The following is a 13,518-nucleotide window of genomic DNA, read 5'->3' as shown; positions in this document are numbered from 1 at the left end:
TAATTTTAGCAGTAATTTCAATAATTATTTAAGTACCATACATCCATGTATGATATTTAAAATAGAAATAGAACAAAACAACAGCATACCATTCCTAGATCTCTAGTTAACCAGATACAATAATTCTTCATTTATATATATGCAGGAAACCCACAGATTGCCAGGGCTATCCTTAAATACAACTCTAATCATTGTCTCAACCCAAAAATAAACATTCTGAAAAGCTTCATACTAAGAGTCTAATGTAAACAGTAGTAATGTAAACAACACCACAAATATTATACTAAGAGCCTACTGTTCAGATAGCCAACCCATGAACTCAAAACAGAAATCAACAGAATTTCTCAAATCTTTAGAAACAATGGTTACCCACAAAAACTTTTAGCCAAAACTATTAAAAAAACTAAAGAAGAGTATCTCAATAGGTGCTCATCTAACAAAGAACAAGAAAAAATATATCCATTACCATTATCCCAAATTAATAAACAGATAAAGAATTTGTAAAATAATAAGAGGAGTTTACCTCAATATAGTACGTAGAACACTTCCGTATGATGCTCTCCAGAAATTAAAACGAAAAAATCGAAAACTTACATTAGAGTAAAAAATAAATAATTAAAAACAATTTAACACAATTAAATCAATTTAACACAATTAAAAATCAATTTAACGCAATAAAAAATATTAAAAAGAATCTAACGAAAAATCTTCAAAACGATTTTTCGTTTTTCGTTAGATTCTTTTTAATTGCGTTAAATTGATTTTTAATTATTTATTTTTTACTCTAATGTAAGTTTTCAATTTTTTCGTTTTAATTTCTGGAGAGCATCATACGGAAGTGTTCTACGTACTATATTGAGGTAAACTCCTTATTATTTTACAAATATTAATATCAACATAGGACGTATTGAGTATTACAGCTTTGATTCATACTATCTAACAGATAAAGAATATAACTAGGAAATACAAGTTACGCATCAGATTCACTAGGACCAACACCATTAAAAAAAAAAAAATCATCAAAATCTCATCCCCTCCCCATCTTTCCCACTGACAAAAGCTCTATCCACAAAACATTTGACATACAACTTCAAATGCAGAGATTGCCAAAAATCTTATACTGGAAAAACAGTAGAAGATTATTCAAAGAATTAAAAAGCTAATTCTCAAAAGAATTAAAAAGCTAAAATTAAAAGTACAACTTAAAATGCAAAGACAGCAAAAAGTCTCATACTGTAGATTTTTTTCACTCTCAAACCAGCAGAAGATTATCCAAAAGAATTAAAAAACATAAATCAGGCATAACTCAAAAAGCTCTGGTTTACTACACTTCAAGTGAAGATCACAGGTGGGATTTCAAGAACACCTGCCTTAATCGAGAATAAGCAACATAAATGCAGGCTTTACAAAAAAAGCCTTTATTACAGGCATAACCAACACTAATCAGAATAGAAGAAGAATGCAAACAGATAATTATATTCATACCTTAAAAAGCAGAGTTTTAGAAAAACAAAAAACATAAATAAAAATGATAGTAATAAATTTGAAATTGGCAATAACCTCAATAAAGAATCCCCCAAGCCCTATATCCCTTCTATTGCCCTCAGACATAATCCTTGATCCATTTACAGAGTTAACATTGGCATTAGTTGAGGCATATGATACTAGAAAGCAAGCTTATACAGCATCAGCCAAAGGAAAAAAAAAAAAAAAAAAAAATTCCCATTTCAACCATCCGGACACTCCAGATGTTTGTCTAGTTTAGTCTTAAATTTATTTAAGCTATCAACTTCCACAACAACAGCTGTCTGTTCCAGCAATCAACTACCTTCTGGCTAAAGGCAAACTACTGCACATCTATTCTACAACTGTCTTTCCTCAATTTGAATCTATGCCCCCTTAGGTTCTTAATCTGAGCAAGTGGAAGTATCCCATCAGCATTGAGCCTGCTCAAACCATTCAAGCCTTTATACACTTCAATCAGATCACCTCGCAAATGCTGAAACTTGCAGAACTTAAGCCTTTCTTCGTAAGTGCACCCCTTTGTTCCTCTCACCAATCTTGTTGCCCTTCTTCTGTACCCGTTCCAGCAACTCTACATCCTTCCTAAAATGAGGACTCCAGATAATCACCTCCTTGTCTCTGCCACTGCTAGCAAAATTCCTATACAGCATTGACAAAACTCTATGACTTGCTCTGGCAGCCATTCAGAACTGTAAAGAAAACTTCATATCTGACTGCACAATTACCCCCAGGTTTTTTCATTTTCCACCTCCCTGAGTGAAGTACCACACAGTTAGTATGTTTCTCTTGGATTACTGCTACCCATAAGCAGTAATTTGCATTTCTCAATGTTAAAGTATATTTGCCACATCTCAGCCCATCTGACTAACTTTTATAGATCCAGTTGCAGTAGCATACTGTCTTTACTGTCATTAACAAACCTGCCAACCTTCATATCATCTGCAAACTTGGACATTAAGCCTGATATACCTTCATAAATATCATTGATAAATACAGACAACAACAATGGGCCCAGCAGGGACTACTAGGGGACACCACTAATAACATTAGTCCACGAAGAGCAGTGTCCATTGATTACCTCTGTATTTTCATACTCAATTATCCCTTTATCCATAGCAGCATTGGGTCCTTGAGGTTGTCACAGATATGCCAGACAAACTGTACTGGTTATCTGGGAGTCTAAAACGCTGATAGAACTGATATTCAGGTGCCATTCAAGTCAAGTGGACCCAATTTCAGCAAAGTCCGGTTGGTCTGTGACAGCCAAATCCTCTGCTTGCACCTTCACGATGGTGGGACTGTTAGTAATCCTAGGTATAACCTCCTGCACAAGCACACTTTGGGTGACCACGCAGGTGTGAACCAACGTAAGCAGGGATCGAGGTGTTGTGCCCAAACCACACGGAGAAAAGCCACCCCTCTGTGTTACCGGACAATACTAGGTGGTAGATGACTCATCACTAATACCACCACTTTGCTTATTGGAGGCTTGAAGTGGTGGAACCAATGTTTAGTATCCAGAGCTAAGTTCCGGTCAACCCTTTCCCATCTCTTCCATCATGCAATATGACTGATGACTTTTGAGGTTATGATGAACATCATGGCAAGATCCAATCTTCCTTACATTTCGAGGGTACAGCTCTAAAACGGTGTTTGCAAGCCGGCCACTAGATAGTACACCACACCGCACCTATTGGTAACTCTTTAAGAGGCTTACAAGATCAGCTAGTGTATAATCTTGCTACCTCTACTCTGCCAGACAGTGACTGGAGGGAGTCCGAGTAGTGTGTATGCGGGGGTGGGGGGGGAATTGCCAAGGACACGTTATGTCAAGGATCTGGGTATTTTCTTCCATTGTGGACGCCATATCCAAAAATTTCATTAATTCATAAGCATCTCCACCCCACTTTTTCTTACTATTCAATACACCATGAATTGTCAAACTAATAGAGCAAACTTATCTGCGAAAAGATCTGAACCTCCCAAACACTTCCTAGTTCATTTCACAAATATACGTGGTCTCAATTCTAATCTCAACGATGGCCATTTCCACTTGCAGTCTGCCAAATCCCGTGTACTTTTTCTGACAGAATCTCAGTTATCGGTTGATTCAACTACTGCTCATCTCAATTTCACAAATTATTCACTGTATGATTCCTTTCGACTCAAAGGTGGTAATTGTGCATATGCCCGTTCCAATTTTTCCTGTCAGAGACTTGGTAATTTGGAATCTCCTCTTTTCGATCTTCTCTGGCTTAAAATCTCTCTACCTCATTGTTTTTTTTTTTTTTTTTGATTTGGTAGTTGTTGGCGCATCGGCTTCTGTGGCCATATTGCACCTCCCAAGGTTTTTGCAGTACTTTGATCCAGGCCCGAGGCGGGAATCGAACCCGCGACCTTTGGGTTGCCGGGCAGGTACTTTATCCACTGCTAGCCCGGTCGGCTCTACCTCATTGTGTTGTCATTGTTGTTATTTATTAGGAGCATTAGCAACTAAGGCAATATTGCTCCGGGGATATGCGGTGGCCATTCCCTGACCTTTCCGCATCCTCCGTATTTGATGGGAATGGGCTCAAACCCCTGTCTAATCAAGAAGCGTGTGCTATGCACTGCTGCTCCTGCCCACCTGGCTACGGAGGCGCCCCTCATTGTGTCAAATTCATCTGTTGTCTTTACCATTCTATCAAATCCACTAATCTCTTGGAGCTCTTTGATTTCCTCTCTTTGCAAACTTGACTTTCTCCAAACCAACCTTCCTAACAGTGAGGTAATTTCCTTGGTGATTTTAATGTTCACAACTCCAGCTGGCTTCCATTTTCTAGTCACAACGACACAGCTGGTCGAGATGCTGAGACTTTTGCAAATACTAATGATTTTGCACAGATTGCTCATTTACGTAAGATTTACATAAGAATACCTGACAATCCTAACCATACAGCCAAAATGCTTGATGTTACCATAAGCAAATATAAAATGGGAAGCATTCCAAGAATTAATCTTGGAAGCTATTAGGCTTTTCATACCAACTAAGAAATATTGTTCAAAATTTAGGCATAAATGGAGGTCAGATGAACTAATGAGGTATATGACAGAGGAGAAAAATGCATGGGATACATATAAATTAACAGGTGACACAGAAGCCTATGATAGATATAAGCTGGTCTGTAATCAAGTCACAAAGGATATTAGGCAGGCAAAGGAAGATTAGGACAAATCTTTGGCAAAGAATGCAAAGAAAAACAGCAAAGATTTCTTTACTTACGTAAACTCTAGAAGGAAAGAGATGAATCATATTGGCCCACTTAACATAGATGGGTTGACTATTGATGATCATGCTCAGGTAGCTGATAAACTGAATGAGTATTTTGCATCTACATGCACACATGAGGAGTTATTCAATGAGGGGAGTGCCAGACATTTATCAAACTCTAACAGGGAGCTATGTGATTTTGTAATAACTGAGAGCAAAGTGGAGGAGAAATTGTTGAAGTTAAACATAAAAAAGTCACCTAGGGTTAACAGGATCTATCCAGTTATATTAAAGGAGGCAGCAAAGGAAGTAAGCAAATCCTTAGCCATAATTATGAGAGTTTCCTTGGACTCAGAGGAGGTACCCATGTACTGGAGATGTGCAAATGTGACCCCAATCCACAAAGGGGATCAAAGGGAGACAGGTATTTACAGACCTGTTAGTTTAACTTCTGTTGCAGGGAAACTAATGGAGGCACTGGTTAAAGAAGCATTGCAGGATCATCTAGACAAGACTTCAGTTACAGCATGGGTTTGTTAATGGGAAGTCTTGTCTGACCAATTTGATTGGATACTATGATGTAATCACAAAGGAACTGGATGCAAAGAATAATTTTGATATCATATATTTGGATTTTGGAAAGGATTTTGATACCATCGCACAAGGAGGACTGCTGCACAAATTGGAGCAGTGTGGCATTGGAGGCAAATTGCTGCTATGGATAAAAGAATGGTTGAGCAGGAGAAGACAGAGAGTTGTAATCAATAGACACTGCACTGCTCTTCGTGGACTACTGTTATTAGTGGAGTCCCCAGGGTTCAGTGTTGGGTCCATTGTTGTCTTCTGTATTCATTAATAATATTGATAATGGTATATCAGGCTCAATATCCAAGTTTGTAGACGATAAGAAGGTCAGCAGGGTTTTTAATGACACTAATTACAGTACGCTGCTGTAACGGGTTCTAGAAAAGTTGAGCAGATGGGCTGAGAGGTGGCAACTGAAGTTTAACATTGACAAATGTAAAGTACTGCATATGGGAAGCAGTAACACCAGAGTAATGTATCAACTGTTTGGTACTACACTGACAGTGGTAGAGTGAAAAGGACGTGGGGTAATTATGCAGGCAGATATGAAGTTTTCTGAGCAGTGCAGGCGGTCTGCAAGAGTAGCTTATGGTGTCTTGTCAATGATATACAGGAATTTTTCTAGAAGGGATAAGGAGGCGATTATCCCCTTGTATAAGGCAATGGTCAGGTTGAGTACTGTATACAGGTCTGGCAGCCTCATTTTAAGAAGGATGCAGAGCTGTTGGAACGAGTACAGAGAAAGGCAACAAGATTAGTGAATGGAACAAAGGGTGGCTCTTATGAAGAAAGGCTTGAATTTAACAAATTACAGTGTCTGGAGATTAGGCACCAGCAAGGTGATCTGATTGTGGTGTATAAAGCCTTGATAGGTTTAAGCATGCTCAACGCTGATGGGATTCTTCCTCTTGTTCAGAATAATCGCCTAAGAGGGCATAGGAAAGACAATTGTAGGATGGATGTTCGGAAGTTTGTCTTTAGCCTGGGTGAATATCAGGGTGGTTGATTGCTGAAACAAACTTCCATCTGTTGTTGTAGAAGTTGATAGCTTAAATAGATTCAAGGCAGAACTAGATAAACATTTGGAGAGATTGGATGGGTGAAATAAGGGTTTTTTTTGTTTTTTTTTTTTTGGCTGATACTATATAAGCTTGCTTTCTTGCATTGTGTGCCTTTACTAATGCTAACACACTTGATCTTTTTCTCACAAACAACCCTTCTAAGTACACGGTCGTAGTGAGTGGTCCTTTAGGCACCTCAGATCGCAACTCGATGATTGTCCCTTCTCCAATGGAGCCTTTATCTCATGGCTATTCCCAAGTTCTTATTGCTTGGCATTACAAGAATGCAAAGTTGGATGACCTGTGAGATTTCTTTTCTTCGCTTCCTTGGTCGGATTACTGTTTCAAAACTTCAGATGTCAACGTTTGCTCCGATCGTGGCAGTGAAATTATTCTTGTAGGAATGGAACACTATTCCGCACTCCACTTTAAAATATCATCCTTTATCTAAACCTTGATTTTTCAATAAATGTGCTAAGGCTATTCAAGGGAAAACATTGCATATCGTAATTGGCTTGTTTCCAATTCTTTAGTTTCATTTTCTGCCTCCACCAAAGTTTGCAACAATTGTAAAGCAGTTATTAATCAGTCCAAACAAGATTTTGAACAGGCTAAGAGTAGAAAACTTGCTTCTTGCCCTAATGGTAGCCAAGCATTCTGGTCTCTTGCCAAAGCTATTGGCCACAACTTTTGCCCATTGCTGATCTGACCTCTGTCAAAACCAGATGGTTCTGTTGTCACTTCAGCCAAGGATAAAGCTGACCTGCTACCATCCCATTTTTCTTCCCCCCCCCACTACACTGGCTTCTTTTTCTACCAGTAATCATATCTTTTTTTTATTTTTTTAGGAGCACAGTGACTAAGGCCTTGTTACTCTATGTATATTGTCTATAAATTACGCATGTCTCAAGGTCGATTTCCTGTTTTAATGGACGAAAATCCCAAGTCTCCGGGAGGATAAACCATGCTACCCGAGCCCATGCCCGACAGCTATATCATCAAAGCCTTCCACTTCTACCGACGTAGCAAGTTCTACTATTGCATCGATTCCATTTTCTGCCTGTTCAATCAAATTTTCGGAATGAACGAACTCTGGCCATATATTTTTCCACACGAATTTACTTCTTTCAGCAATAAAGCTATAATTCTAATACAGTCCATAATTGAGAAATGTGTCCATGCCTCCATTACTTCAATAGCTTTCATTAACTCAGTATAACTGCAGCATCTTGATTAGACCGGAGTTCGAGCCCGTCACCACCAAATACAGAGAATGCGGAAAGGTCAGGGAATGACCACCGCATATCCTGGAGCAATATGGCCTTAGTTGCTAATGCTCCTAAAAACCAAATAACAAACAAACAAACAACTGCAGCAGTAGGCACATAACTTCAACATTTGGATGACTTAAATCTTTTGGATGGTCTGGTTGTGCTATCCAATAGTAATAAAACTTTGAAATCTAGATTTTTCCAGAAGTTCAAACAAGTACAAGTTCAATAGAAATTCTTGTGTTAGAACGTAACACAGGAATTTCCCAACAAAATAAAATACACGGATTTCTCAATAATTTTTTTTTTGACTAGGGAATCAACAGTGGGGATTCAAAACGGGTGGAAACATTGAAAAATTACATCCAATATAATAGCAGGCTTCTCCCCGCACAACAGCTCAAAAATACCATTATGTGAGGTTTACCAAAATTCTCTAACCATGTTAGAGTGAAACCGTATTATATAAGTACTGTGTTGTGCGAGGATTGGCACAATTTATCAATGATGTTAGAGCAAAACCATGTTGCAGAAGTACCATGTTACACGGGGTTGCCTGTATTTTGAACAAATTGTCCTTCAGTATCATCGAGCATTTTTTTTTTTATTTGCCTGTTAATTGTGCTGTTCAAAAGTGGTACTGCCATTTTTTTTTTTTTTCCAGCTACCTCTCCCAAAATACTTTTCACGATTACCCGACACGCTGGTAAGACTTTCTGCAATGAGGTGAGATTTCTTTTTCTTTTTCTTTTTTTTTTTGCCACCAGTTTTGTGGCAAAAGGGAAAAAAAAAAAAGCTTTACCAGATATTTTAGCCACATTATAAAATTCTGTACCTTGTTTTTTAGTAGAGGTCTGCAATCTTTAAAAATATTCCATAGTTTTGGACAATAAATTCTCATGTTTCGTAGAAAAATGATGCTACAATTTACTGGCACCATTGATTCATACGATAATTTTAAACCAGAAACCACACATAAAAAGTTGAGGACAATCTTGGGTACCAGTATACGAAAATGTTATCACCAAATAATCATCATCATATTTATGACAACATAATATCTTCATTTTTTATGTTGATGGTTGTTTGTTTTTGTTATTTTCTCAAACTCGTTATCAATTTGCCTCTTCTGATTTCCTTTCGCTAAAAATTTATCCATCACTAATATTTTCTAAAAAAATTAAAAGCTACTTCTAGAATGTACTAATACAGTTAATTGAAAATACCTGTTCTATACGAATTAACTGAATATGACGTTTTAGAGATATAAAAACACAAAGGAAATTTCTTACTATCCTGCTTATAAGTTGTTTGTTTGTTATTTTGGTTTTTAGGAGCATTAGCAACTAAGGCCATATTGCTCGGGGAATATGCAGTGGTCATTCCCTGACCTTTTCTCTGCATTTGGCGGTGACGGGCTTATAAGTTGTACTTATGCAACTGCAGGGTGCCTGGGAGAGTTTCTCAAATGATAAGGATGGCTAAATAAAGGTGAACAGATCTAGTACTAGGAATCAAAACGTGACGTCACACTGACCGCAGGAAGGGGCAGGGATCAGTGCAGTGTAAATAAACGAATTTTTTATTTTAATTAATTTTTTTTATTTGCATTTTCCGTGGCACGCCTGAAGTATACTCACAGCACAATTAATTAATTGATAGCTGTACTTACAAATATACACTGGCAGTTTTTATTGATTTTGTCTACATCCAAACCAAACATCAGTTGGTATCTAAAGCTGTTTCTCGAGGGTGTACCCAGGGTTCCATTCTTGGCTCCCTTTTGTGTGGAACCCTGTCCTTGATGATTGGCTGTCTTCTCCCTCCAACACGGCTGATGAGCAAATGATTGCCTTTGCCAATGATCCTCCATCTTATTACATGGTAACTCCAGGTCCCAACTGGAACAACAGGCTAACTCTGTACTCGATAACATGCTGGATTGGACTTTGAAAAATAAATTAAGAGTGTCACCATCTAAAACCAATATGATGATATTTAATGGAAAACTAGACCATACCTCCGGTTGTCAAGTTTAATGGAGTATCTCTGCCACTTGTTACCACTCATAAGTATCTTGGTATTATTTTTGATGAAAAATTGTCATTCTTACCACACATTCAGAATCTTTCCAAAAAAGTGAAAACTTTTACAGCCATGTTATTCAACATGTCTCAGCAGGACTGGGGTTTAAAAAAGAGAACCCTAGGAATTCTATACTACACAGTGTTTATTCCAATTGTTACATATGCAGCCAGCATATGTTTTCACAGAACCAAACTAGACAGTGTCCAATGGACCTTTTTGCTAGCTCTCCTGAGAACTTGTAGAATGGTTTCAAGCGGAAAGGGGTTTTACAAAGATGAGCATAATATGTTCAGAGAAGAGAAGTCGTCTAACTGTTTCTAATATATCAAACACAATGACTATTAGTCTAATCGGCTCTACCTCTAAAGGAATGGAATCCTACTCCTACAGTGAAAAGATGGTTAAGGATAAATCACTCAGCCGATGATGCTCGGATAAAAGCGAAAAAAATTGCAAGTGAGGACGCCAATCAAGAAGCAATATAGAAATATCTTAAATAACAGTTTTATTGTTTTTTTTGTCAGGTATTATTTAATATTTTTTCATTAATATTTAAAACTTTTTCTTATAACACAATCTAGTTTTGTGGACCTCTTTTATTGTTCTTATTTAAGTATTAACTGCATGAAATAATAAACTACCTTTCGGTATATAGTTTTTTTATACTTAGAACGGTCATTAGGGCAGCGAACCGGTTGTTAAATTATTTGAATCCCACCTCTGTTTTCAATGCATTATTGTTATAAATGAAATGGTGATACACTGCGCATCAGCCACGTTTGATTCAGCATTTCATTCATCATTTGACCAGCTTCTAAATGGAAGTTGGTCACATGATGTTAAATAGAATGACAGAGAGATTAGCATTAGTTGAGGCATACGATGCAAGAAAGCAAGCTTACAGAGCATCAGCCAAAAAAAAAACCCTTCCTATTTTCATCCATCTGGTCATGCTAAATGTTTGTCTAGTTCGGCCTTAAATTTATTTAAGCTATCAACTTCCACAACAACAGATGGAAATCTGTTCCAACAATTAACTACCTGCTGGCTAAAGGCAAATTTCTGCACATCTATTCTACAACTGTCTTTCCTCAATTTGAATCTATGCCCCTCAGGTTCTTAATCTGAGCAAGCGGAAGTATCCCATTAGCACTGAGCCTGCTCGAGGCCTTGTACCCTTCAATCACATCAAAGATGATTTTAGACAAGAAAGATGTCAGCATTTTGCTTATTCTGGGTGGTGTAAGCTTTACACAATAAGACAACATGCAAAAATACCCTCTTTATGGGCTTTAATACTTCCAAAGACAATAGATCAGTTTAGAATTAGCAGGATTGAAAGTTCTGTTAAATAATTGCAAGTTCTGTTAAATAATTTGCTGGAATTAAAAAGTGACTTGAAGATTTTCTTTGTCTTTTTTTCAAGTGATTTTGTGGGAGTCCTCTTTCAGGACACTAGGTTTGCTGTTCTTTGTTAGGAACGATCATGCCAGCGCCTTTATGAGTTTAGCTAATATGGATGGAGTAATCCATACTTAAGCAAAGAGCTCTATATGGGGGAAATTAGAAACACCCTTATTCGTTCTAAACCCTTTTAGTATCTGCAAGATATGCAGAAATAGGTCCCTCTCAAAAAACATGCAAACCCAAGGTTTTTACTGCAGTAAATATGCCTAGGTATATTTACTGCTGAAGTTGCCTAGGTATATTGTCCTGTGATAAATTTCTTCTTATTCTGAAATTTAATGCAATAGTGCTATGCCCTTTAACAGCGTTTAAGGGTGTTTCTTGAAAGATTCAAACAAGTACACTGACAAATTAAGTCTCTGTGTTAGGGTTTTTTTTTTTTTTTTTTTCCAAAAATGCAAAATGAAAAATATCATGATTTATGCTTCAAAATACTCTAATACTTAATATATTTAAAACAGCTTACTTTTCGCTTCCTTAACTGGTAGTCTGCAAGCTCTTCTGCATCTGAGATCTTCTGCTTTGGTGGCTATGTAAATATGTGAAGAAATATTTAATATTTTTTAAAAGATTTCCTACAAAAAATTAATTACATATATAAAATTAATTTATCATAAATTGGGATCAAATACTTTAAAACAGGCCTCCGTAGCCGAGTGGTCAGGAGCAGGAGTGCAGTAGCACACGCTCTTTGAGTTGACCGGGGTTCAAGCCCCTGACTGCTGAATACGGTCGATCTGCCAACCCGCATTGGACCAGCGTGGCAGATTATGGTCCATTTCCCTCAACATGAATTGTTGAGGAGGCTTCCATCCTGCAGTGGGTTGATAATAGCTGCACTTTACCTTTTTTCACTTTTATTAAATATAAAGCTTGATTAAAATAGCTAATATTAATTTAATATAAAAAAATACAATCACAAATCAATTGTTATATCTCTTTATATAACAAAAATTAACCTAAACAAATATCTTGTCACAATTAAATTTCCCATAATAAAATACATAAATGAACATACATACAATACATAAATAAATGAATCAAAAGTTCATCACTAAATGAACTCAGAATTGAATGCATATACATCAAACTACAAGATCCATCAGAAACACAATGGCACATTTCATTAGTATTTTTCTCCTGAGCATGCATAGGAGAAAAATATTAATGCAGCATATATGTTCCTGTTTTTTTGCAAGACTGTGCAACAGTCTAGGAAGGCTGCTTCATTTAGATCACTGGAGCATTACATTTCATGCATAATTAAAACTATCATTAAGCTTAATTTTCATCAACATTTTTGTGTTCATAATGTGCCCTTCATTAACACAATCAAGTCATAGGTTAATCTATTTTAAAACACTGATACTGTAACAGACAAAGACACTGAGCACTCCACATTCTATAAATATGCCCAAGAATGCAGAAAAAGTTTCTTGTCTGTTGCACATAGTGTGAAATGATCCATTTGGTATGGTACCTGTATCCAGTGGGTGGCAGAGACTACTGTGAGCCATATTCTTCATGAACAAAAAGTTTCACCCTTACAAAATGGTCATTTCTCAAGAACTTAATGCAAATGACAAAATGTTATTGTTATTTGGTTTTTATGAGCATTAGCAACTAAGGCCATATTGCTCCGGGATATGCGGTGGTCATTCCCTGACCTTTCCACATCCTCCGTATTTGGTGGTGACGGGCTCGAACCCCGGTCTAATCAAGAAGCGTGTGCTATGCACTGCTGCTCCTTCCCACCTGGCTATGGAGGCGCCATGACAAAATGAATCAACTAAATTTGTGTTTTATGAAGTTAAAGCAGATGACACCTGAATTTGAAAAGCAACTGTTTACAAATGGCATTTTCATCTGAATGGTGATGTTCAGGGATTGAAAAACATGGTTGCCATGGCAACTAAAAAAATCCAGCTTGTCAACTTGTATTTTGCAGTTATCTAGTGGCTGTGAGAGTGAATTATCAGTTCACTGTGGTCCATACTTTTTGATTGGCATGACTTTCAACAAAGGTACAATACAATTAACACTTAGTACAAATTAATTATTTTACAGAATGAATCTTATTGAAGGAACATGATGAAGAACAATAGCCCAAACAATTACATCAGGAATTTATTAAGACACCAAGAAAATTAGAATTACCTGGAGAGCATTTTGAAACTAGTTTCTTATTCACACTGATACTGCAAATTTCATCCTTTAAACATCAAGGAAATAAATAAATAAATATTCAAAAATTGTTCAATCGTGAAAACAT

The 13,518-nt window shown here is 37.0% G+C and overlaps 1 protein-coding gene across 1 annotated transcript in view; it reads right to left on the bottom strand.

The window, feature by feature from the left end:
* The window catches only part of LOC150084642 (crooked neck-like protein 1), a 211,774-nt gene that overhangs the window by 168,790 nt on the left and 29,466 nt on the right, over nt 1–13,518 (bottom strand). The window contains 1 exon segment of the mRNA XM_090376310.1: nt 11,713–11,775. Within this exon segment, the coding sequence (XP_090232436.1) occupies nt 11,713–11,775 (63 nt within the window).

The sequence above is a fragment of the Mastigoproctus giganteus genome, chromosome 6 (genome assembly GCF_048544385.1).
Source record: "Mastigoproctus giganteus isolate SK-2022 chromosome 6, ASM4854438v1, whole genome shotgun sequence".
Classification (NCBI taxonomy): Eukaryota; Metazoa; Arthropoda; class Arachnida; order Uropygi; family Thelyphonidae; genus Mastigoproctus; species Mastigoproctus giganteus.
This window is presented reverse-complemented; position numbering and strand designations above follow the sequence as displayed.